This window comes from Puntigrus tetrazona, chromosome 18 (genome assembly GCF_018831695.1).
Source record: "Puntigrus tetrazona isolate hp1 chromosome 18, ASM1883169v1, whole genome shotgun sequence".
NCBI classification, from domain to species: domain Eukaryota; kingdom Metazoa; phylum Chordata; class Actinopteri; order Cypriniformes; family Cyprinidae; genus Puntigrus; species Puntigrus tetrazona.
Window position 1 is genome coordinate 987400 of NC_056716.1, and position 25487 is coordinate 1012886.

At 39.8% G+C, this 25487-nt stretch overlaps 1 protein-coding gene across 2 annotated transcripts in view; it reads left to right on the forward strand.

The window, feature by feature from the left end:
• sipa1l3 (signal-induced proliferation-associated 1 like 3) overlaps nt 1–25487 on the forward strand; it is a 67401-nt gene that overhangs the window by 35502 nt on the left and 6412 nt on the right. For both annotated transcript variants that reach the window (XM_043264533.1, XM_043264534.1), the window contains 10 exons: nt 3313–4899; nt 8251–8381; nt 9664–9852; nt 9986–10160; nt 11327–11430; nt 15441–15598; nt 15773–16358; nt 16447–16721; nt 23160–23396; nt 23502–23678. In XM_043264533.1, the coding sequence (XP_043120468.1) occupies nt 3531–4899; nt 8251–8381; nt 9664–9852; nt 9986–10160; nt 11327–11430; nt 15441–15598; nt 15773–16358; nt 16447–16721; nt 23160–23396; nt 23502–23678 (3401 nt within the window). In that variant the 5' untranslated portion in view covers nt 3313–3530. The remainder of the gene's footprint in view (nt 1–3312; nt 4900–8250; nt 8382–9663; nt 9853–9985; nt 10161–11326; nt 11431–15440; nt 15599–15772; nt 16359–16446; nt 16722–23159; nt 23397–23501; nt 23679–25487) is intronic.

The window sequence follows — 25487 nt, forward strand, 5'->3', positions numbered from 1 at the left end:
AAGCCACCTTCAGTGCAGCTCTGTGGCCGCACTCCACTGTGTATTTGAACTCGGGGACTGTTGCCAGTAGCGTAGCTGAGAGCAATCACTGTGAATAACGGCATGCACCGTTTGAATGAAAGAGCGTGTTTATAGTTCGGACTGAATTGTTTTGAAGTTAGATACATTTAATAAATTACCAATGCATCATTGTAATTTAATACTGAGGCGATAAACGTATAATGTACGCCGCAGATCTGAAACTTTGTTGTAAAACAATTATAGCTGACAAAATAATAAAACTGTAAGGAAATCTAGTGACCTCACAAAGGACACACTTTCCAAGCGAATCACAGACAAACTGTGCTTTCACACACATGCACAAAACTAATTTTTGCCTTCTACTAACCCTTGTCTGCATGCACCGACCAGCAATTAATTTTTCCATATGTATCTCATATATGGATTTAACATCTAAATTAAGATAAACAAAGTTTGGCAGAAATACAAAGCCATCTCTAATAAGTAGGCTACATCCTAAAATATAGTTAGAAGTACAATAAGAGTCAAGCTACACCTTCAGTGCTTTTAATAACTTCTTATAGTGAGCTGTAGTTGATTTTGATTTTACAATGAGCAGATGCATGCACTCTTTGTATGTTCTTTAACAGTACACTGCTAGTATTTGTCATAAACATCCTTTATTGCTATAAACATACCACGAGCTGCATGAAAAAAAGCAAACATATCATCATAATATCTATTTGCTTTCAAATTTCATGTGTAGAAATGTTTCATTACTTTTTTTTAATACAGAAGATTTAGAAAACTAAAGAGCTCTGGCTCATAACATTTGCACATGTGGAAGAAAACAGACGGTGCTCTACAGATCACATGATTCAGTGGAGAACTATTAGAACTGTTGTTCTGTATAAAGAACATGTGAGAATAAAATATTTTCTCAAGTAACAATTTTTTCACTTGGCGAAACTGAAAAGACTCGTCAGACTGGATGGGGGAAAAAAACATTTTCAGTGTGAGGATGTTCACGGCCTATGTGGAAGCATCTATGGAAAGCTGTTTTTATTCCAGTGCATCATCACAACTGAAATTCGTTTTTGCCTTTAGTTACTGTTGCTATGTCCAGCAAGCCATGCTGCTCTGACACCACACATCATGTTTTTACCCAGTCACAAATACATTGCAGAGCAAAGAGGACACTTCAAAACGTGCCAACATTTGTAAATGTAGTTTTTTTGTCATTCAAACAATACATACCATTGTTGTTACAGATCACTGTAGCACCTCAAGAAGCACACGTGAACCTATCGTCTCTTCCTCTTTACTTGTTATACTGTGAAATAAAAATGAACGAACACAAGAAGGTATCTTGTTTCAACTGCGGAAAGACCCGAAACACGGTTAATGTATTCTCCTAATGTAATTATGTTATGACTTTTCGGATTGACTGTCAATCAAACTTCCTGAAAAGGGTCATAAACATGATCCCCTGTGAAGAACGATATTTGTATGTGACATGCTTCGTACCCATGTAGAGCATTCCAAATCAGTCAGTGAGGCTCTGTGCTACTTAGGATGATGCCTTAGGTGGTATCTGCCTATGCTGGCAGTACACGTTTGTGTTTTAAACGGAGACTGACCTTGAAATGAAGAGTATTGGAGAACCTCTGCCTCAAGGGATGGATTTTGGAGTGGGATTAAGCCTTGGAGAGAGATGTGATATGAGAAAAGTCTTAAAGGTGGCTTCAAACTTTGACTTATGGCATGCTGTATTTTGGCCTGAACACCGATAACTATAAGAACGGGACTGAAATCAACTCCTGTTGATGTTTGGATAGATGTAGCCTATCATATATCAACATTACTGTCTGTAACCTCCTTATCGCAAATAGAGAGACAAGCTGTGGATGCGTAATATAATATATGGATGGATGGAGTGCAGCTGATAGATAGAGATGGGGAGAGACAATAAAAAGGGAGATAACGTGAAGTTACGCTGAGGAACAGGCGTTGCTGAGTGGCTTTTCATAGTCATTGAGCTGCAGTGAAGCTTGATTCAATCTGACTTTCATATTAAAGTGAGTCACTGGGATTCAGATTCCCTCTCGCTCTCCTGCCTGGATTCCTTCAGCACAAAGCCTGTCAGGTTTCCTCTCTTCCAGTACCTCTGTTTGCTCTGCTTCTGCCTCTGTCTAGTATCCTGTCTTTTTGTGTTTGTCTTGTCCTTTGACTTTCTGTCGGTTTCATTTTGTCTTTTGTTCACAGCAAGGGATAAACCATGTGGAGAGACCTCGAGACTTGAGGGGCTTTTCTCTCTGTCACAAAGTTTGAGTGTCTCATTCAAAATCTAAAGTGTATTACTATCCTATGCTTCACCATTCTCTGTTAAGCCTGTAAAACAGTCCACCTCATTATACACTCAGCAGCTCCCATCAGTAATCCAGCACAGAGTCCTTGTTATGTAACCTTTTGTATGCAGCTGAATGTGGGCAGAATCTTAATCTTACTTTCTAAGTCAGCTATCTCAGATGCTTTACCTAGCTGACCCAACAACCCCATCTGTCATACATGTCATGGTTTTCATGGCTGTTAAAACTGTCTGCACCTGTCAAGGAAGCAAGGTGTGTATTTTCATATACTAGAAGGCGTAATATAAGCATCAAACTTGTCAGGTGGCGTAATACTTCATTTGCATCTGGTCTTTCACATTTTCAGATATCGTGTTTGCTCCTTCGCATTTAAATCAAATTACAAAACAATATTGAAGGGCCAACTGTGCTAGGTTAGCGTTGTTTGATTATAGGTTTTGGTAAATGATGTATCATTATATACCAGCAGTATAGGCACTGAAAGATGGATACGAGAGGAGAGATGAGTTTGTGGTGCTTAGCAAAGTGATATTTGTGGCTTTAATACAGAATATCTGCCAGGAAGAGGAATAGAGATTAGCCTCAAAAGAGTGTGAGAAATCCACATCTAAAAATCCTCTCACCTCACTTCCTCTCTTTCCTACCAGCTTGTTTTTTTTGTCTCTCTTTTTCATCCTACTCCTCTTTTCTCATTTTACTTTCAGTCAGCTTTTCTCTGCATTTTGCTCTCAAAACTGCTCATCCCTTGAGCAAAATAACATCACAATATTAGAGAAGAAGGTTTATGGGAAGTAGGTTGCTTAAAGTGGTATGCCAGGAAAGGAATAAGATCCCAAACCCAAAAAACACAACTCATTGTTTTTCGATGTTGTATATAAGTAACCGGATGAAATGAGTTAGACTAAATGTTTTGTTTTTGTTTTTGTCTCTTGCCTATTTCCAGGTCTGTGATTTAAGTGGCCTTTGAGCTTCCACATTGGCCCAGAAGGATTAGGAAAGGGGAGTCCTTTCCTACCAAAGAAATGAGTGTGGGAGGAGAAAGCAACATCAGCGTGGAGCATCTTTCCTCCTTCTCACTGAACACCAGAAGTCTTGATCCAGGATGCTCTCTCCCCTACGACCCCTGCCCTCCTTTTTGGCCCTGAGACTACAGTGGTCTCCATGAACATGTACAGAGACACAGGGGTGTGTGCCACCCCTCTCTCTCAACCTCTTCCTCCACCCCACCTCCGTTTACCCCTCCACAATGGCCACTCTTCTGTGGGCGATCCAGCCCCGTCCCGTGTCTCCGTGCCCAAAATGGGGGTTCGAGCTCGGATTGCTGAGTGGCCTCCTCGCAGGGCACTTTCACGAGAATCGCTGCTTGAGAACGGCCAGGGCAGTCATCCGGATGACCTCAACATTGAGGATGGGCTTACACGTGGAGGTGAGACGAGGTTACCACAGCGAGGTACCAGAGACGCTGACTTTCTTGAATCAGTTGTAACAAGGGCTCCTTCCACACCACCCAGATTTCGGATGTCTGGATTCGCTCCGCTCCGTCATCGCTCGAACAGTGAGATAACATTGAGTGAGCAAGATGAAACAGAGGTCGAAAGCCGTTTGTTTCGGGAATATGGCAGTACCTCTTCAATCAATGTACAGGGGGTGTCTGAGCAAAGCTTCTTTGACATGCTCAGCCAGTTTCAACAGGAGCGACCAGACCAGCGTAGCATAGCCCCTGCCAAGCTTGGAGAGCTGCTTGGTGCTTCTTTAGAAGGACCCACTTCACACGCATTCTTGTCAACTCCACGGCCTGATGACCGCCCGGAGAATCGTGTACGCAAAAAAAGTGGTGGTACAGAGTCATCTCTCGGTACCTCCTCCTTATTCCGCAAACTCCGCAGTTCCAGCCGAGGAGAAACTGAGACTCCACGAGGTGACTCAGATGACATACGACCCCCCGAGACACTGTCTTCCAAACCCTGGGTATGTGTGCGGAGTTTTGCCCACTTTGACGCTCAGAGCGTTCTGTTTGACCTGCACGAGGCAGCGGCTCGTCGCAGCTACGCCGCCCAGCGACGAAACACAGCCACCGGAGCTTCGGCTGCTTCTTCGGCTGCTGTTTCTTTGGCAGTTTCCAGAGCTATTGCTCTGGGGGGAGTGGAGCCCAGCTTCTCTAGCACTGATGACCTCAGTGTCCGGGACCTATCGGAAGGATCAACCCCAGCACTGGAACTTTTAGAGCAAGGTGGTTCATCTAGCGTTAATGCCAACTCTCAGCACCAGCTGTTGCTGAGCTGCCCGCACTTCATCAATGAGACCGGAAGCTACAGAGAACGGAATGTCAGTTTCCTGAGCTCATGGGCAGAGCGGGGAGAGGCTGGCATCGTGGAGGCTCGGCTTCGTCCACGCTGCAGTAATGCCAGTGTGTCCAAACTGGAGGTGCCACCAGAGGTTCAAGCCACAAGGTTAGAGAGACTGCAGCAACACAGCATCGAGCACGTTGACCTGGGTGCCAGATACTACCATGAGCACTTCTATGGAAAAGGTAGGACATTGTTAATGTGTATGTGGATAAACCACCAGACTGTTCCCTGTTTGAAAGTAAATTTTGTTTCAGTATATACAATGCATGGGTATAGGGCTGTCGCCAACAAATATTTTGGTAATCGGTGGATTATTCTGATGAACAAGTAAGTTTTTTTTAGGTAATAAAAATAGACCTAAATAAACAATAGCTCTTAAAATGTGCTGTCAAACTATTAATTAGAGATGCACCGAATGTTTGGCAACCAAAATTTGTTCAGCTGAAAATAGCAAAAAAAAAAAAAAAAAAACGAAAAAATTATGCCAACCGCGCTGCAGGAACCCTGTTTGTTGGCCAGGGTTCAAAGTCTAAATCTGTGCTAAACATTGTTACTAGTTGCTCAGTAATATTTGTATGCATTTTTAAAATAAAATAAGACAATAATAATGATCATAATATTTTCAACAGCTCTATTATATCACTAAAAAATAGTGTTAAAATTGGGATCTGTACTATCTTCTAATGTTATGAAAGGATTCTCTTCTGCTCAGAGAGAATCAAAAAATACATGTCTGATTTAAGAAGGGGCCAGAAATATGGTAATTAAGTAAATATTATTAAATTGTTTTGTAATAATACTTTTTTTACTAAAAAAAAAAAACTGTAAAAAGCCCGTAATTTATGCAATTACTCAAAAAAAGGTAAATGTATATGAAAAATGCAAAAACCTTGTAGGGTATTCGGCCTTCGGTCCAGTGTTTCATTTTTCCACCTTCGACCAATAATTTTCATTTTGGTGCATCCCTAAATTAATCGTGATTAATCCTAAATAAAAGTTTTTGTTTACATAATATATGTTTGTGTACAAAATTCTAGTGAAACTGCATAATGTGCTTTAAACCGTAGAACTAATGAACGTTATGCATAGGTCCGCAGACGCTGCCAGTGACATGATGATGTTTAATACTAAACAACCTTTAATTTTTAATGTCCATTTAAGACAGAAATGGGATGGCAACTTTAATTTCCTGAATATTTAGTAATATATTGATGTATTCTCTTGTGTGTGCTTAGGTTTCTAAATGATTTAACTTACAAATCTGATGAAGTGGTGCATGTTGCGTTCCCAGATGAAAGTTCACATGTAAACGATAACAGCAGCATTTATTGTGAACGGAGGTGCTCTGATACGAATATTCGTAACCTACACGCATGCAAATAATTTAAGCACATCATGTTAAACTTACATCACTTTTATTTCATTTTTATTCACAATAGCATTATGCTTAATTATGATTCTTGAATGAGTTTAATCTGCCATGCATACTCAGAAAAGGGTCTAATAATGTTTAATGGATTCTTATCCGTGGAATGTGGCACTTCCAGTGTTTTACCAGTTACTCGACATGCAAATGCCATCAACTACTAAGTGATTTCAGGAACCATGACAGCCCTATATCAGCATATCATAATTGGATTTGAATTATTTGAAAGCCCAGTGTCTTTACAGTATGAATTTCTAATCTGTCTTGTGTGGTTTACCTCATGCATTGCCTTATTACTGAGGTGACTCTGACCTCTGATTGTCTCAATTATACACCACTGTCATACTACTCCTGTATTTAACGTTTTCCCTTCATTTAGTGTCAATACAGGACAGGTCTGCACATTCAGTTCATCCTTCGGAAGAGATTATCAAAGCATGCCACAATTATCAACGCTTCTCGCTATTATCCAATAGAGGCACAAACTGGAGCTGAATATGCACCCCTGCCACACATCTGTCTCCCAAATGTTAATCTCGCTAAAGGTCTTGCTTCCTAAAATGCCAATAAAAAAAAAAAAAACCCACAATGTCTAAAAATACCATGTTTGTCACCTCTTAGCAACATTAGATAAATCCTTGCAGACGTGAGGTTATCCGAATGCTTTAATTAGTTGCCTGTGTTTATTAAGTAAAGTTGGTGAGATAAAGGTTAGCATTCCAGAAGTAATCTCTGTCATCCAGATTTTCGTTGACCAGAAAGGCCATGCAGACTGGTTTATATATTTATAACGTAACATACAAGTCAATCATTTAAAACGTACCCATATTTACAGTTACTGCTTTTAATGCTGTAGTGCTAAAACTACACGTTTGTAAGCTGGGAAAGGAGAAAGTATTTCATTTTTTTTAAATTACACTATTCACCTTTAAGCTATGCTTTTCATTGTTGTCTGTTTTTCTCATTTAAGTGTTAAATGGTTAACTTAATGAGCAAGGATTCCAGGCCACCAAGGTATTTTTTCTTTGTGGTGCCAATTACTTATCCGTTTACTTAATTTTCTAGTGTAGCGGCGCTTTGTTTGAAATCCCTCTGTTTTGTCAGTGAGTCACTGAAGCGGTGTGCGTGGATGTGTGTTGGAGTGCCAGCCGTGTAGCGGTACTGATTTGGCATTCCTCGGTCAGGAAGGGCAACACTCTGCGTAGTATCAAAATCTTTGCTGCGTTATTAAAAAGCCCATATCTGCATGCTCCTGAGACTTATAATTCTCTCATCTCAAGTTTCCTGAGCTTTCAGTATCCTCACAAAACAGCCAAATTCATATCCTGTGCTGAGAAAAACTGGACGACAGATTAAGGAAACGGTCCAAATGCCAACCCAAAATTAAGACTAGAAAATTCAATGATATCACATTCACATCCCTTTCCTACGTGGTATTTTTGAACCTCGCTTGTTAATGCGGCGAAGCATATAGTCAAAGGATAAACAAATAAGCAAAATGCAGTCCATTTTATGGATGAATCGCGTGATTGGTGTGGTCCTTGAAGCCGTATTAAAATCAGGCCAAAATGACAGCAGGAGCCATTCACCTGAATCATGGACTTGAATCACTTCCTCGGTGATTCACTGATTACTCTTTCACGCGCAGACTTAAACTGAAAAGAGAATCGCTGCTTGTATTATGCTTATCTTTTGAAAGCAACGATAACATTCTAAACCAAAAGGTTATTGAAACTTAAATCGGTAAGTTCAGATTTTTAAGGCCACTGCAAAAAGCTGTAGGAGACACAGGAGAACAATAACTTCCTTCATCCTCAAAAGCATGTCCAGTATTGTATTAGTGGCTTTTTCTGTGGTTTTCTATTAGATTTGAATGTTCTATAGCCACCATGACCTAGATTTGTAGAGTTTTCTTACAAATCCCTCCTTTATCCCCTGTGTCCTTCCTTCCATCTCTCATCCTTCATATCGACTTTCACTTTTCTCCTATCCATTGTCTTCACCTCATTAATTATTTTCTTCTCTTCTGTATCCTCGTTTTCTGTATTAATGGTATTAATCTTTCTTTTTTTTTTCATTCATTCATTTCTCTTTCTCTTCCCCACAGAGCACTGGAACTACTTTGGTACCGATGAGAAGCTGGGGCCCGTGGCTCTGAGCATTCGAAGAGAGAAACTGGATGATACCAAAGATTTAAAGGACCAGTACCAGTACCGCATCATCTTTCGCACCAATGAGGTGAGTATGACGCAAGCCGGGTTTCCTGATACTGTGATCTTAACTGTGCAAAATTAGAATGTCGCGTAAAACATTCACGAATAAGCACCATTTCCATCCAAACAAAATCATCACTTCCTGATAAACCGGCACCAAATATCACTAAAGCCCATCCACACGTAGACACATTTAGCTGTATACATGTTTCGTTTAGATGGATCCAGCATTTCAGATGCGTGAGACTGCTATTTTTTTTGAAACCGTGCCCCAGTATGATAGATCTGAAAATAACACCCTTACATTTTCATGCCAATTTGTATATTTTGTGAATAATATTGTCATCACCCCATTCTTATGCTAGACATCGTGGAAATGTATCATCTAAAAGATAATTTAGAGAAATTTGGCCTTCTTTTTATTAACATATGGAGGGTCAACGATATTTCATGTCACGTCCCTTAAAGGGGACATTTAAAAGCAATCTGTCCCTGTATGTTATGCTGTAGTTCCACTGTATTTGAAAATAAGTTCTGAGCATGTTTTGTGCCTTGCGTGCAAGATATTTCTATAAAGACCATGCAGTCATTTTTGCTTAATTATGGAGTGTTTGAAAAGTGCTGAGCTGTACTGGTATGACTGCTGCTCTGCTGGGTTTAGTCAGATTACATGGCTGCCTGGACACATCAAACTCACCCGCTCTGAACAATGCAGCGTCTTCAGTTCATTCACATTCACGCAGCTATTATTCTGATGTGACAGCGACTCATTCCGAAATAGCCTCGAACGTGTGCAAACTTAGTTCAACAGCTCTCTTGTGGTCAGAGGTTCGAGTTAAATGATTGACTGGGTGGCCGTTCGTGTGACCAGTCACGTGATTTTTTTTCAGACGTGTGACAAACGGCACAAGAAACCAGAAACGCAAGCCTCAAAAACAAAATATTTGAAGTATTCCGGTGTTTCCACCTGTTTGTACGAATTTTACCGTTGCTAATGGCCATAGCATCAGCGTGTGTGAGGTTACGACGGAGGTTGTGCTGCAAGGCGATCAATCAGGAAGCAGTGGGGAAAGGATGCCACACAGTGGGCGCTTCTGGACATCATTTTTCAGCTATTCATAATCATTCTCATGCTCTGTCACATGCTCTCAGAGGATATTTGGCCAGTCATATGATGGTATTTGATGTGTGTGTATGTGTGTGCGTGTGTGTGTGTGTGCGTGTGTGTGTGTGTGTGTGTGTGTGTGTGTGTGTGTGTGTGTGTGTGTGTGTGTGTGTGCGTGTGTGGTTTCCTGTGGCTGCTGCAGCTGGTCACGTTACGAGGAGCAATCCTGGAGGACGCTATTCTGTCCACAGCAAAGCACGGAACGGTTCGTGGTTTGCCTTTAAAAGAGGTTCTGGAGTACGTTCTGCCAGAACTCAGCGTGTCCTGTCTGCGATTGGCTCTCAGCACGCCAAAGGTCACGGAGCAGCTTCTCAAACTGGATGAGCAGGGGGTGAGTAAATGATGCCACACTACTTCCTGAGTGGTGAAAGTTTTCATTTTTCATAATTCCCCCCCAAAAATGAGAAGTGTCAGTGTTCCTTATATTTGTAGGTGCGAGACTATCACTGTGTGTGTCTTTACAGCTTAGTCAGAAACACAAAGTGGGCATCCTGCTGTGTCGAGCGGGACAGAGCACGGAGGAGGAGATGTACAACAATGAAGAGGCTACGCCAGCCTTCACCGCCTTCCTGGAGCTGCTGGGAGAAACCGTGTGTCTGAGGGGTTTCAACAAATATGCTGCCCAGCTAGACACCAAAAGTGAGCAAGGCTTTCTGTGTGTCTTACACGTGTCCTTAAAAGGCACAGCACGAGAAAGTGTCAAGCGAAAAATCGCATCTCTTCCATGTTAATCGGAGTTCTTGTCCTAACCCGCCGCGACCGTCAAAAGCATAGTGTGTAAATACATTTTGACGGTCTCTGAGTTATAATTGAGGCGTCACACTGGGTAGCTCCATGAATTCACAGTGAAATACAAAATCTCGTTTAGGATGGCTCAAACAAACAGACTGTGATTCCATTTAGTAGCTCTGAAATTACACACTGCAATGTTTTGTTTAACAACATTTTGAATGCGCGTAAAACACATGCATGCACGCATTCCAGAAAGTCCATAGGCTTCTATTGTTTTTACATATAGCTACATAGAGCTATAAATATATGCTAACCCTACAAATGTCTGCATTTTTGATAGGGTGTGTGTGTTTTATATATATATATATATATATATATATATATATATATATATATATATATATATATATACTGTATATACACACACACACACATATATATATATATATACATGAAAGTTACACACACTCCAAAATCATGATAGATGATATATGGTATAATTTAGTGTATATTGGTGTCCAAAGGCTTTTCTTCAACATGTTTCTAATATAATTGCTAGTTGGTTTGTTTTATTATTATTATTAATAATTATTAGTGCTTTCAAACAATTAATTTATGTGTGATTATTTGCAACTAAAATAAGTTTTTTTTAAATATCTACTGATACACACATACCACATATAGTTTGAAAATGTTTACATTCATTAACGTGTGTATATATTTATATTCATGTAAATGTATAACATTTATTTTTTAACATAACCTATCATTCTTAAATATATACACGCATGTGTTTGTATTTACATGCATAACAAATATACAAAGTACACACATATTAACACAAAAACTTTTATTTTGTATGTTATTAATCGCAATTAGTTTTTTGACAGCACTACAAATGATATTACAAGCACGACAATTTAAATTAAAAGCTGAATTAACGTAATGCAGTCAAATAATTTGACAATTTGGTTAATGACAGCAGCACTTGAGCTGCATGAACTTTTGAGTAAAAACTGACGATCGTTCATTTTAATTTTATAATCATTAATATGCATGTGTGTGTTTAACAGCGGACTCAACTGGAACACACTCGCTGTATACAACCTATCAGGACTATGAGATTATGTTTCACGTGTCCACCATGCTTCCATATATGCCCAACAATCCTCAACAGGTAAGAGACACACACACACACACACACACACACACACACACACACACACACACACACACACACACACACACACACACAGAAGTACATCCACGAGCCTTTATAGAACCGACATGACCCAACTTATCCTGAAAAACCCCTCCCCCTCTCTCCCACCTGGACAGACTCCCAGAATGTCTTGCACATTGTTCACATGCTGTCCATTTTCTTTGCTCATATTGAGCAGTGCGTTTGTGGCGGGTACTGCATGTGGCAGACCCAGTTTGCAAAGAAACATCTGGAATGGTAGTAAAGTTTATAGAGTGGCAGCAGTAAATCCAGTGGAAATTCAGCAGCTCTTTTTTTCACGCAACACAAGAGGCCACAGCTTCTGGACGTCCACTTTCGGAGACCGTGTTTTTGTTACATGTGGTTATGAAGGAATTGCTCTCACTCTTTCTTTTTCGGTTCGTTATTGTCGAGTTCTCCCGCTGTTTTCATATGAGTCAGTGCAGGGTGTGGTTTTCTAGTGATTTCCATTCTGTTGATTATGATCCAGTTATATGGCATCTTCTGCCCTCAGGAAGTTTCGTGTGCATGCGTATGCGTCAATAGCTTTGCAGCGAAAACACACTTGAAGACGACATGACTTGCCATCTGCATGTTTAACTTGCGTAGTAAGCGTCTGAGTAAAATAAAAGATTAATTGGCAAATAATGTAGGGGAAGACGCGTTTTGAAAAAGGGTCTTTTTATGCATTATTTTACATTCGTTTTTTGTAGGATAAAAGCATGTGACAAATAAAATGAATTAATATTATTATATACTATAATTATTTGTCTGGGGAAATTTGTACTGTAGGTTCAGTGAGGATTGGGGTGAAACATGTTTTAAAGCATTATTTAAATTAATAATTCGCCTTATTTTTGTTGCCTGTGCTGATATGGTTATATCGGCAGCAAAGACAACTACTTCTGCAGAGAAATTATTATTATAATATAATTTAACGTTAGTGCTGTTAAACCATTAATTGCAATTAATCACATCCAAAATAAACGTTTTTGTGTATATATGCTTAATATATGTATGTGTACTGTATATTTAAAAACAAACACGTGTATACATTTCAGACTGTTACATTTATATATTAAAGTATTAATATAAATACAGACGTAAATATATTTGAAATTTATGTGTATTAATGCAGTATACACATTACACACACACATATATTATGCAAACGAAAACTTTTCATTAATCGCAATTAATTACTATAAAAAGAATATTTTTGGTCGTGCAGAAATTAGCCAACTTTGAATTCATCTGATCTGCTCGCTCTCAGACGAGCTGCAGAGGGCAGTGTTTATCTGTCCCATAATTCTCTCTCTTTTTAAAGCGCGCGCAACAAAACATCCACTCAGATGGAGTGATTACGGTGAGGTTGAAAGGGCTGTCGGGCTGTAGAATAATTTCAGGGTACAAGAGTGTCTCCTCATTACAGGGAGGGCCATGTCAGCATTCAAGAAAGACTAGTGTTTCCATGGTTTTTCCCTTCGTGCGTTGTTGAAATGTAAGATAGCTTATATAACCGATGCCCTCACTCTGTTGCGAGCGGGTGGGCAGCTTCTATTGCTCTGACTCAGATTGGAGGCCAGTCTTTCACTGAGACATAGAGATGCTCCTAATTTCACGGTCTATTTTTAAATATAGATTAACTGCAGTTTTAAACATCGGTTCTCAGCATCTCTGCTGTCGACTCTCTTAGTAGATCTCCTACAGTTCAAATGAGTCCATGTAGCTCGCAGAACATGTTGCCCTGATCACAGATTGGAAGAGACAAATCAACTCCATACGTAAGAGCACAGAATGGCACACTTGACTGATTTCAGATGTGTTTTAGCATCCATCGCATGCCAGCCACTACTGTATTGATATTCGTCAAACATTCTGTTTAGGATTTGAACTAAACTTCTAAGTCTTAGTCATTAAACTCCTGCAGTTAATGCAAATAAATGTTTTGTATGTTTAACCTTTAATTTCGGCTGTAAGTGTGTAATTGATTAATGTTTTTATTTTATTTTTTACTTTACATTAACATTTGAATGTTCTTATTACCATAAAATTACCGATTTGAAATAGTTACTACTATTGAAAAGCTTGAAAGAAGCTGGTTTGAAAAACGTCTCTCTCAATACTGCATTTATTTGATTAAATACTGCAGTAAAAACAGTAATATTAATCATTTTGCAAGTTGAAAATTATTTTCTCAGAAAATCTGAAATACTCCACTCTGCATTGTCATGTGAAAGATCAAAAAAGCTGCTTATTTTTTATTTATTTTATTTATTTTTAAGTGAGGAAACCTTTGTAACGTTACATTTTTGAAAGGTAGTGAGGTAGTGTAGTAAAACTCCTCAAATGAAGCATGCGTAGGACTCCAGAAGAGCCATCTGCATGTTGCTAAGCTAAGAGTCAACCTGTCTGGCACAGAGCAGGACACCTTCCTGGGCCTGATGCCATAAGCATTAATGAACATAATGTACGCAGACATGTATGTACAGATTTATGTATGAAATTAATTAGCATATTTGTAATCAACATTCATCATCTTGGTTCTGAGATGTATGGTTTCTTTGAGTTTTTTGTATTGAGAATATAATTAATGCTGCAATGAATTTGGTGAATTTTAATTCTTAATTTTTAATGAATAATGCCTTAAAGAGCAGATTTGTCGAATCTGATTGCTGTGACGGCTAAAATGCTCAGATGCATCATTTCATATTCGGAGAAGCTAAAAAGACTATCCAAAAGCAAAATACTCCACCTTGCATGCACTGGTATTTCCTTCAGGAAATGCAATTCTAGCACAACTTGATCTTTTTACGACATTTTATTGCATGTGCTTTAGTGGCTGTCTCACAGATTGGTGCTGCAGTGCTGTTAACAGGCTTTTTCACACCTCTGTGTCTCTCACCACAGAAATCATTGTGCATCTATGAAGATATTTCTGCCAGTTCCCTTTTTTCTGTGTCCTTCAACAGTACAGTCTATCCTTTCTCTCTCTCTCTCTCTCTCTCTCTCTCTCTCTCTCTCTCCTCTACACTTTCCCTGTTGCAGTCTTGCTTCATATCTTCTTTTTTTTTTGGCTGGTACATTGTGTGCATTAAACAGTAACATAGGACTTAGACTGAAGAACAGATCTGAGCCATATCTAGAAACCGCAATATCATAAAGACCCAAGGGCCTCTTTTTCCATGAGCCAGACAGAGTCCTGTCTCTTACAAAGGTGTTGCTATGCAGTTAAAAAAAAAGGACATCAGGGCTTGCCTTAAAAAAAAAAATCAGCCTTTTAAAATGTATCTGGTTAACAGAAATTTGTAGTATATTTATTTCTTATTATTTATTCTCTTAGTCCCATGTGGGACAAAAAAAAAATGTTGTTCATTATAAAGGTACAAAAATAGGACTATGCTATAATGATTGGTTTATATAAGTTCAGTTGTGTATTTTTATAATGTACTGTCAACCTGAATAAAAGTAATTACTTTCAAAAATTAATTTCACAGCTTTTTACTGTGAAATTAAATTAAACGTTTTATTACTGTTTTTCCCCATATACAATATACATATATTAATCTTTGTCTGTTAAACGTACAAGTTTCTTCAGCACCGATTGCCTTGTGGACATATAGCGCAACTGTGCTTTAGGCAACCTGGGTTCAATCTCCACTATCCTATTACAATAAAGGCATAAAAAGCTAAAAGTAAAATTACAATAATTTTTACAGTGAACTACGGCAAATCCTGTAAGTATCTTTTCATCAAACGTGCTCAGTGTTTCAGCCTGGAACCTTGTAAAAATGACTTAAGAAAAACCCAGTGTCCTCACTCCCAACATAAAGTCAGCCAATCAGAGTAGAGCTTGTCAGATCAAGATAGTACTTCTGACAACATCTACAACACTGTGGCAGCATTCTAGTCGAGTTTATATTGCGATGAACTTCTGACTTATTACTCTTTCATTTCTCTCACAGCTCCTGAGGAAGAGGCACATAGGAAATGATATAGTCACAATTATATTCCAGGAGCCGGGAGCCCAACCGTTCACTCCACAGAATATCCGCTCTCACTTCCAGCACGTGTTTGTCATTGTCCGTGTGCACAGCCCTTGCTCTGACAACACCTGCTACAGGTTGGCCTTGTTTCCATAGCAACCCTTGCTAAGAACAGTATTGCATGTATGCCTGTAGCCGATTACTGAGATATGTTATGTAAATGTAGTCCAGTGAGTGAAAAACGTGCTGGGATTGGTGGAAATAACAAACTCTTATTTTCGTTTTTTTTTTTTTTTTTTTTTCCCCACTAGTGTGGCAGTGACCAGGATGAAGGACGTTCCTCCGTTTGGTCCACCTCTACCTTCAAATGGCCTGACGTTCAGGGACCCAGCTGCCGTCCGTGCTTTTCTGCTGGCCAAGATCATCAACGCAGAGAACGCTGCGCACAAATCTGAGAAGTTTCATGCTATGGCAACACGCACGCGCCAAGGATACCTGCGGGACCTGGCGGAGAACTGCGTTTCCACTACGCCATTCGACACTGCTGGCAAGCTGACCACTCTCATCTCTCTGGCCTCCAAACGCAAGGAACGGATCCGGGCGCGTGAGGGAGCGGAAATGGGTGCCTTGGGCGCGTTGATTTGGTGCGTGCTCGCGCAGGACTTCAGTGGCGGAGGCGCTGAGCTTCCTTGTGCTCTCGCCATGTCCAACGAGTACATTGTCCTGGCGGACTGCTCCACCAAAGAGGTGGTGTTTAACTGTTTCTGTGCTGACGTGATTGGCTGGACGGCAGAAAGACTTGCACTAAAGATTTTCTATGGAAGAGGAGACCATGTTGCCTTACGGGTACCAGAGGGCAGCGCGCAAGATATCAGAGAGGTGGTGCAGAGACTTAAGGTATTGATGCAACATTCATGGACAGTCAGTGAATTGGTTTGCATTATGGGATATGCCTTTAAACTCCTGTATGTGTTTTTCTTTATAGGCGTTGACTATAGGTTGCGAGACGGTTGATATGACATTACGACGTAATGGTTTAGGCCAGCTTGGTTTCCATGTGCGTTTGGACGGAACGGTGTCTGAAGTAGAGGAATACGGCTTCGCTTGGCAGGCGGGACTCCGGCAGGGTAGCCGTTTGGTGGAAATCTGCAAAGTTGCTGCAGTGACTCTCTCCCACGAGCAGATGATTGACCTACTGCGGACTTCTGTCACGGTGAAAGTGGTCATTATTCCACCTTTTGAAGATGGAGGGGCCCGCAGGTGAGCCTTATGGGAATTTGCACTTATTCTTCGAGTTTAAAGCCGGTTTAAAATTTAGATGGCTGAGAAATTAAAAGACGTATCATACAGTAAATATCATAAGCTTTGAGGCATGGTTTATTAAGTCAGAGAAACCACGTGTGAAGCGGTATATACACACTCTTTTTGAGGTGTCGCAGAGGATCACACACATTGTTGGTTCTTGTGCATATGTGACAAAAAAATTTTTGGTACGCATGTACTGTGTATTACTGGGTTCCTTAAATCCAGCCCTTGAGGGCTACAGAAAAGTCTACCTTTAGCATTTACCCTAATTAAAGATACCTCAGCAAACAAGTCAAGATCTTTAGAGATACTAGAAAATCACATGTAGGTGATCAGGGTTTGAGGTTAACCTCCGGGACTGGATCTGAGGAACACCGTATAGCATCTTTAAGATCATTTAGAAACGATTACATGTCTAAAACTTAATTTAGCAACTTGAACTACAGATCCACAAGGCTATATATCAAACATATCACCATACCAGAATTTAGTCATTTTCGTATCGGTATTGGCTGATATTGGACATTTAATTGCGAATGCCTATTTTACATGTTTTTACATTGAAGTTTGCCGTCATCTAGACTCAATATTTACTTGAAGGTAATCTTAAACACTAATAACTTCATATTTGTGTTTTTTGTATGTTTACATTTAAAATTGCCTTCAGATTTCTGTTTTCTTAATTTATTTAGTTTTTAACGGAAAAGTTCACCCAAAATAATCGAAACCTTACATAGACAGCAACGCAATTACCGCATTCAAGACCCAGAAATGTAGTAAGGATTTATAAAATTTTAGTCCATGTAACATGTTATGAAGCTACAAGAATACTTTTTGTGCAAAAAGAAAACAAAAATAATAATGACTTTGTTCAACAATTTTTTGTATTTTAACAATGTCCTTACTACACTGAACACGTCAGTTGCATTGCTGTATATGCAGGGTCAGAAGTTCTCAGATGTCATCAGGAATTTTGTTATTTGTGTTCTGAAGATAAATGAAGGCCTTACAGGAACGTTTGGAATTAAACGAGAGTAAGTAATTAATGACGGAATTTGAATTGTTTGGGGGGCGCTATCCCTTTAAATCTGCTGTTTATCAATTATCAGCTATAACATGAAGTGCAAAACAGGATCCAATGAACCCAAATACAATATAAATATAAATTATGAAGTACAATTACGGAAACAACATAAAGGGAAATGCTGATCAAAGAATATAGTATTGAGGCAAATAGTGATAGAACAGAATTGTAATGCATTGTTTAGAGGTTTCCAAAAAAAAAAAAAAAAAAACATGGTTCAGGTTTTTCACAAAAAAATCATTTCTTATATTTCATTTATAAATAGTTTTATATCCATGTCCTGACAGACCGCTTTAATTGGATTATTTAAAAAAATCATTTAATAATTGTTCTTACAGTCATTTGAAGTTTCTTTGAATATACTACAAATTCACATCATAATCAGTTTAAGGTATGATTGTTTGGACATTTACTGGTAAGGAAAGGTAGAGATTAGTCCTCTTGAAGCTTTAATTGAATACCTCTGCAGAGGATGGGCAAAGAGCCATTAGCCCAACATTTTTATCTGAATGTTAGACAGCTCTTTTGACTCCATTAAATTCATTCCGCTTTGATAAATCATTAACGGAGAAGACTGTCTGACTCCAGCCTGTCTCATCGTCCAGAGACAAGAGCGTCGACTGCTTCCTTCATTCAGTGTATTGTTCCAGAGATCCAGAAAGCACCATCCCTTCATCTGATCTGTTTTTGTGAATATTTGCAAAAAAAAAAATGCCAGATACAATTACAGTCCAGCCCAGCTAAAATCCCTTGCGATCCTTTTCTTTGAATAAAACCGAAAACATCAAATATAAATCCTATCACTACTTTCACTTTCACAGAATAGACATTTTCTGACAGATGAAGGCAGGAACCCCAACTCAGCAATAGTCATTCTGTACAGAAAACAGCAACTTTAAGCTTAAAATCTGGGCGGCAGCGCATTTCCGATCCAACAGGGCTGTTGTTTTTTGTTTTGGGGGTTTTTTTCCGTGCACTTTGCACCCCTCTGGAGACCCATTCTCGTTTTGGAAAGATTAACGACGAGCCTCGTGGCAGAATTAATGCTGCTTGTTGCAAATGCCCGCCGGCTGAAACCCCTCTGACATAATTCAAAGATTCACTTTCACTGCTTTTATAGGTGATGCAAAAAAAACACTACAAGCATCTTCAAACAAAAAGGAAAAAGCTTTTGTTTCTTTCACTCGTACCTCCTCTTTGTCTGATGCACCAACACACACACACACACACACACACACGCACAGGCACTCACCAGATTTTGAGAACGTTGGCAGACGCCTCAATTCTCAGGGGAACAGTGAGTGGGAGTGTTAGAGAGAGAGAGAGGGACAGATAGAAAGAGAGTGTTGGAAGAGGAGAGGAGAGAGGGATGGAACAGTTTACAAATGAAAACAGTGATTATGTGAAGCCTCGATTCTGCTGCGTCGAAAAGGTACGTTTGTATTCGTATTTCACTAAATCGATTGAAATCCTCAATGCACGTTTAATTTCATAACGCGTGTTTGACAGTTTAGCGTCTCCTAACTTTCTTGTGAGCGTCTGCTTTTAGAAGCTAATTGCTCAGCAGCGTGTTTGATTGCGTGCTAGCGGGACATGTGTTCGCCGTTGTGGTTAAATAAACTCCTTTTGAGACGTTCTCTCTCGCGCGCACATGCATCCCAACACCACCACCACCCCCCCCCCTCGCCTACACTGTGCCGTGGAACGAAAGAGCGTGTTAATTGCATGCTTCGACATGCTTGTCTTTCTGTCATTCTATCTCTTTTCGTTTCTCCTCCTCTGTTTGCATCTCTTTCCTTCTCTCAGCGGTCCAGCCTCTTGTTTGTCGAGGAGCGCCAGGGGAGCAGATTGCATGAGACTAAATCCTGGAATCTGTAAAAAAAATAAATAAATAAAGGGGGTTTAATTAAGAAATGTGTTCGGCGTGTGGCTGACAGGGAACGGGCGGCGTGTTTAGCATGCAGGGATAGAATATAAAGACCGTAGATGCTGAGGCATGTCTGAGCGCCTCCTCGCTCGGAAACAAAGTGGGAGGAACACCCCTCCTCCTCTTTCTCCCTCCATCTCGCCCTCCCTCTCTCTCCTTCCGCTTGTTATCATAGTGAAAGAGGATTGGAGGGGTGGAGAGCAGAAATCTGTGCGCGCGCGCGCGTGTGTGTCTGGTTGTCAGGGCTCGTTTGTACTTCAGCTGTCAGTCAGAGCCTCATGGCGCTGCCGCGGACATCCGATACAACAGTCTGGTCTACACACGGAGGTTAGTGATGGGCTTGGAGACAAAGAGAGGACGGATGCGAAACGCTGGAGCTCAATTGTATCGCAACAATGAATTACACAGGATACTTGGACACGGCGAAGGTGTCGGACGGATAGGTAGATAGATGCATGCGTGGACGGATGGACGGCAGTAAAAGAGGAGTGGTGGAGCTGACAGCACTCTTTCAGTGATGAAGAGGAAGATTTCTAGTGCAGCAACATGAGGCTGAGCTCATGTGTTTCACGCTCAGGCTTTTTCTAGCCTTTGTCCAAGCGTGGCTTCAGTCTCTTTGATTAGGAAGCATTTATGTGTGCTGAAAAATTATTATGGCTTGCGTCTTTAGCATCTTAAAGAAAAACAAGTCAGCGAGGGCTGATAATTGTTTAAAAATGAATTTTCTCAATATACAGTAGGATTCAAAAGTCGGAGACCACATTGAGAATTGGGGGGGGGTTGTAAGATTTTAGACAAAATTGTAAACATTATAAAAAAAATATGAAATACACAGAATTTGGGAATGTGCACTTCACTTTAAGGTGCCCTTGTTGTAGTGTAGTTATTCCTTTGAAGAACAGAGTTATATAAATTAACATGCACTTGCTGTAGGGTTAGTTAATTTAATGGAATTGCGTAATGTAATAATGCATAATTTACTGTTATTACTATAGTATGTGCATGTAATATGTAACAAAGATATTGAAAAAATTGTGTTACCAAGGCTTTGTATTATTGAAAATATTTGCTGTTTAAAATAATATTTTAAAGCTACTGAGCTTACACAGCAAGAGGGGGAGAAATTGGTTTGTTCGTTAATTTGTTCCCTCGTTTTAGTTGAATCATGGACATTAATGTCCAGTCGTTTAATCCGTTTAAACCCCTCCCTTTTTAACAGTTGACCACGTGCTCACGTTCAGATCTTTATATGGACAAAAGCACTGATTTAATTACAGAACAGGGACAAATTAACTCTAATTCTTAATTCATCTCCACGGTGTAATAATTACAACATGGTCATCGGCAGCTGTTACTAAAGCAAAAGAGGCACAGCAAAAACCAAAAAGTTAGTTAAATTTTTCATACGCATTGCTATACTCGATATAGTATGTAAAGAAAGATGTATTACATTAAAACGCATTAAAAATGTAAAACGGTAGTATTTTTATTACTGGTCTTTATTAGTGTATTTGGGCATCTTTGTTGCTGGCAGGTTTATATAATAGTAGTTAGTATTCAGTTTACACCCTCTGTGTCTCTGTCTTCCCTCTATACATTCTCAGCGTGTCGGGGTAGTCAGTCAGGGCTAGTTTATGTACCCTCGTGATTTTCAGAAGAGAGTTTTTTGGTGTATTAGACAGAAGCGCTGTGGAGTCTGATGTGTTTTCCACTCTCCCCTCCTCCTCCTCCTCCTCTCTCGCTCTCCTCCTTGCTGCCTTTTGTCTCATTTTGGCTTTCTGACTGTCGGTTTGTCTGTCTTTTTCTCCCTACAGTAAAGATGAAGATGTATGAAATATAGATGTGAAGGGGGGCAGCAGGTGCTACTAGAGTAAGGGTTGGAATATTAGGTGAATTGATGGTTATTTTTTGCTAGTGTCTGAAATTATGAATGTAGGATAGCAGTGTTTTAATAGACTTCCTGGGCTTGTAACCATACGCTACTGGTAAGATATTTAATATTTATAAAGCCTCTTTTTGCTCACCAAGTATGCTTTTATTTGATCAAAAATAACTGTTTGTACTGTTGTGTTTTTTAAAATGTAATGTATTCCTGTAAAGAAAAGAAAGTTCAAAAAATGGATTTATGGATGCCTTTTCTTATCACTTTTAATTAATTTAATGCATCCTTGCTAAATACAACTTTTCTAAACAGCGCTGTACGTTTTTAATGGTTTTTGTAAGGAAAGGTACTGACCCTCTCTGTTGAGAAAATGAATGGGATTAGATGAGACTGATAAAGCTGTTGTTTAGAAGAAAGTCAACTCAAAGGACAGTTACCTTGACTTGAGTCCTTGTGTGAAAGTGCTGACAGTGGAGGGGGGGGGATAGGGGGTGGCTTCTGACACAGAGTGGGTATCAGTTTCTCATCATCATCAGAAAGCAGAGAGACCCAGAGGGATGCTGGCGCTGATGAGAGCGTTTCATCCTCGTGCTGTTTGGCATTCAGTAGGGGTTAGTGTACTGGTCAACAGGGATTTGGGAACCAGACCCGCTGTGCTCAAATACACACTCAAATTACTGCAGAACAATTTTTTTTAAATCATCCCTTAAGATCTGTGACTTTTAACACGGGATGAAGAGTTTTAGCCCGGCACATAGGCTTTAAAACAGTCATAATCAGCCTTTTCTCACAACCTTTGCGAGACGAGCCGTCCGCTCGGCAAGAGCATCTGCAACAAGCGCTCTTTTAGCTTATTCTGACCGAGATCTGCATGTTTAGACAGGATGAGACTGACATGCCACAAAAATTACTTATTGGGTGGTTTATCTAAAATATTAACTGTAATAAACCATGGCGTAGCATTGTCAGAGGCTGCGATTATGATCACTGTGGTATATTTTAATATGTTTACTTTATCCACTCCTCAAAAGTCTGGATTCAGTGACATATATTTATTTACCAAGAATGTATGGAATTGATCAGAATTGACATTTATTATGCAAGACAGATTTCTATTTCAAATGAATGCTTTTCTTTGGACTATTATTTTATATCCTGACAAAATGCATTAGTTTCCATCTGTTATCAACATTGATTTCTGAAGCACTGTGCGTGTGTGCGTGTGCGTGTGTGTGTGCGTGTGCGTGTGTGTGTGCGTGTGTGTGTGTGTGTGTGTGTGTGTGAAGATTGGAGTAATTTTTAATTGTTCTGGCGTAATAATCAAGGAACGTTGCGCCTACTGCGGAAAAGTTTCTTTATTATTACCGACCAGACTTTTGGACTGTAGTTTATAAATTATATAGTTGAGTTATAAAGTGATGAACTGATGACAGTTTCAGAGTACTTGGTTATTTACATATTTCTAAGTGAATAATGTATATGGAATGACTGTGTTCGTAGGGGCTGTACGGAGGAGTACGAGATGAAGATGATGGAGCAGAAGGGAGAAGCGGAGCCAGTGGCTGCAGGTTATCGTGGTGGGCAGAGAACCCCAGTATGGCGCTGGGACAGCCCACCTGGAACACACAGCTCTGCTCAGCGCTGGACCCCCAGCGGACCCCCACCAGTCCCCAGCCGTACGCACAAAGCCCTGGTCCCCGTTCCGTACAGAGAGCCCCAACACGTCTCCTCTAAAAGGTGACACATTGAAGAGTATAGTTAAAATCTCAAAGAAACCAACTATTGGCCAGATCCGGTTGGCTTCGTTTTCTTCTCACTAGCTATTTCCGTCTCCTCCCACAGGCCTGTTAGTTACCCAGAGAACCATTACAGTGTGTCTCCTCTAGCCGGGGACAGAGGCATGCCGTACAGAAACCCATCGGCTAGTTTCTCCAGTCCGGGCTCTGGGTTCAGCTCCAGCGCACTTGGGGTACCGGGACTCAGCGGACCCTTTGTCCACTATAAACCCACTCGAGACGGGTCAGTTGTTTTGTTTTTTGAAGCTTTTGGCATCAGTACAACACTTTGATCTGACTTTTAATTCAGAATATGGGAATTCTGAGAGATTCACACACTAAAATTACATTTAAAATTAATATAACTCATAATAACATACATAAGCCATTCATAGGCAACTAGGGCTGATATTTTTCGACAATATAGAGATATATACTCGGATTCTTACCTGTAAGGGTGTTCATTCTGAAGGGTTTTGAGATAATGACCACAATTACGCGTTATCCCACTTGTTAAACAGCTGCTAATGGAATAAACAAATTGATATGTAATATTGATTAGACCTGAAATTATATTATCTAAGAAAGTGGTGATGCATGATGTAGTACAGACATTTGTGTGTTTAAATACGCAAGATGCAGAGCATCAACGGAATTTTAAAAACGTTGAGTTACTTTAAACTTGAGTGCAGCATTTTTATAACGCTGTGTCATGCGCTAAAAAACACTCGAGCACAGTGGTCACGTAGAAATACATAAAAAATGTGTCCTGGATAAACGTCTCCAACTATTTAAAAAAAAAAAAAAAAACACACACATCTGACAAAATGAACTGAACTTTCGAACACTATTTGCTATATCAGAGACGTTCTTGAAATATCTGTATAGCTTTCACATTGTGTAAATATTCAATATCTTTCCTGTAACTGTTCGGAAGCAATACAGCAGAAGAAATAAATGATCGCGAGGATAGAAATGAACATCTTCAGGCGCTGTTTACCATCATCAGTGGGTGTGTGTGATTGTAAATGAGAGGCTGCGGTTGAGGCATGTATCAGCTAGACTCGTACTGCTGCTGATTCACAAGCCTTTTGTGTGCCTGTACGTGATTTTATGTGTGTATAGTGCAGAGGTCGTGGCATGTACAGACTTCCATAAAGCGCCGTTGTGTGCTGGATGGTTAGCTGCCCCGATCAACCAGAGGAACTTGAATGTTTGGGGATTTTTTTTTTGTTAGCATACACTGAGTGGCTCATAATAAGGCTGCAAACAAGAAAAGAATGGGGCAAAAAAATCACGTTGATGACTTTTCCTAGTCGCATGCATTTTATATTTAAAGTAATTTTTAAAAAAGTAGGTCATTGATTAGCATATCCTGGTTGTTCTGCATTTAAATTAGGGCATGTGCCTTCCAAACGCCATCCCCACGACAAACACCTTAAATATTTATAGAGCTCACAAAAGAGCTTTATTAGCAAGATAATTGATTCGGAGCAATATTTTAAAATCGGCATAAAATAAAAACGGACCTTGTTTTACTTTAACAACACACAATTAATCTGTGCAAAGTAAATGTTAAGGTGTCCTTGGTAAAAAATTATGCATTTAGGCACAGAGTAATATTAATTAACTACATGTACTTAAAATATGGGTTAGGGTTAGAAGCGCATGTAAAGACGCATAATTTATTGTTATTATAATAGTAAGCGCATCTAATGTGTAACAAGGACACCTTAAAATAAAGTGTTACCGAAATAAATTGTCTTCGTAATATTTAGTCAACACCTGAAAATGCGCTTCCCTCCTGGAAGGACATAAATTTTCTGCTGACATCGGTTTAATGGCCCTCAGCCCTTCTGTAAGCTAGAGATTATAATGCAATATACCTTTTACATTTCAAGGCAGTCGCAACTTATAGCTCGCACTGCGTTCGAAGTTTTCCTGAATGCGCTTACAGTTTAAAGTGCACCAGGGTGTTATGAAGAGCTGTTGGGGTACTGCGAGTCTGTTAACATTTCACACCGACTCCGTAACGGTGGTGATTCAGCGAGAT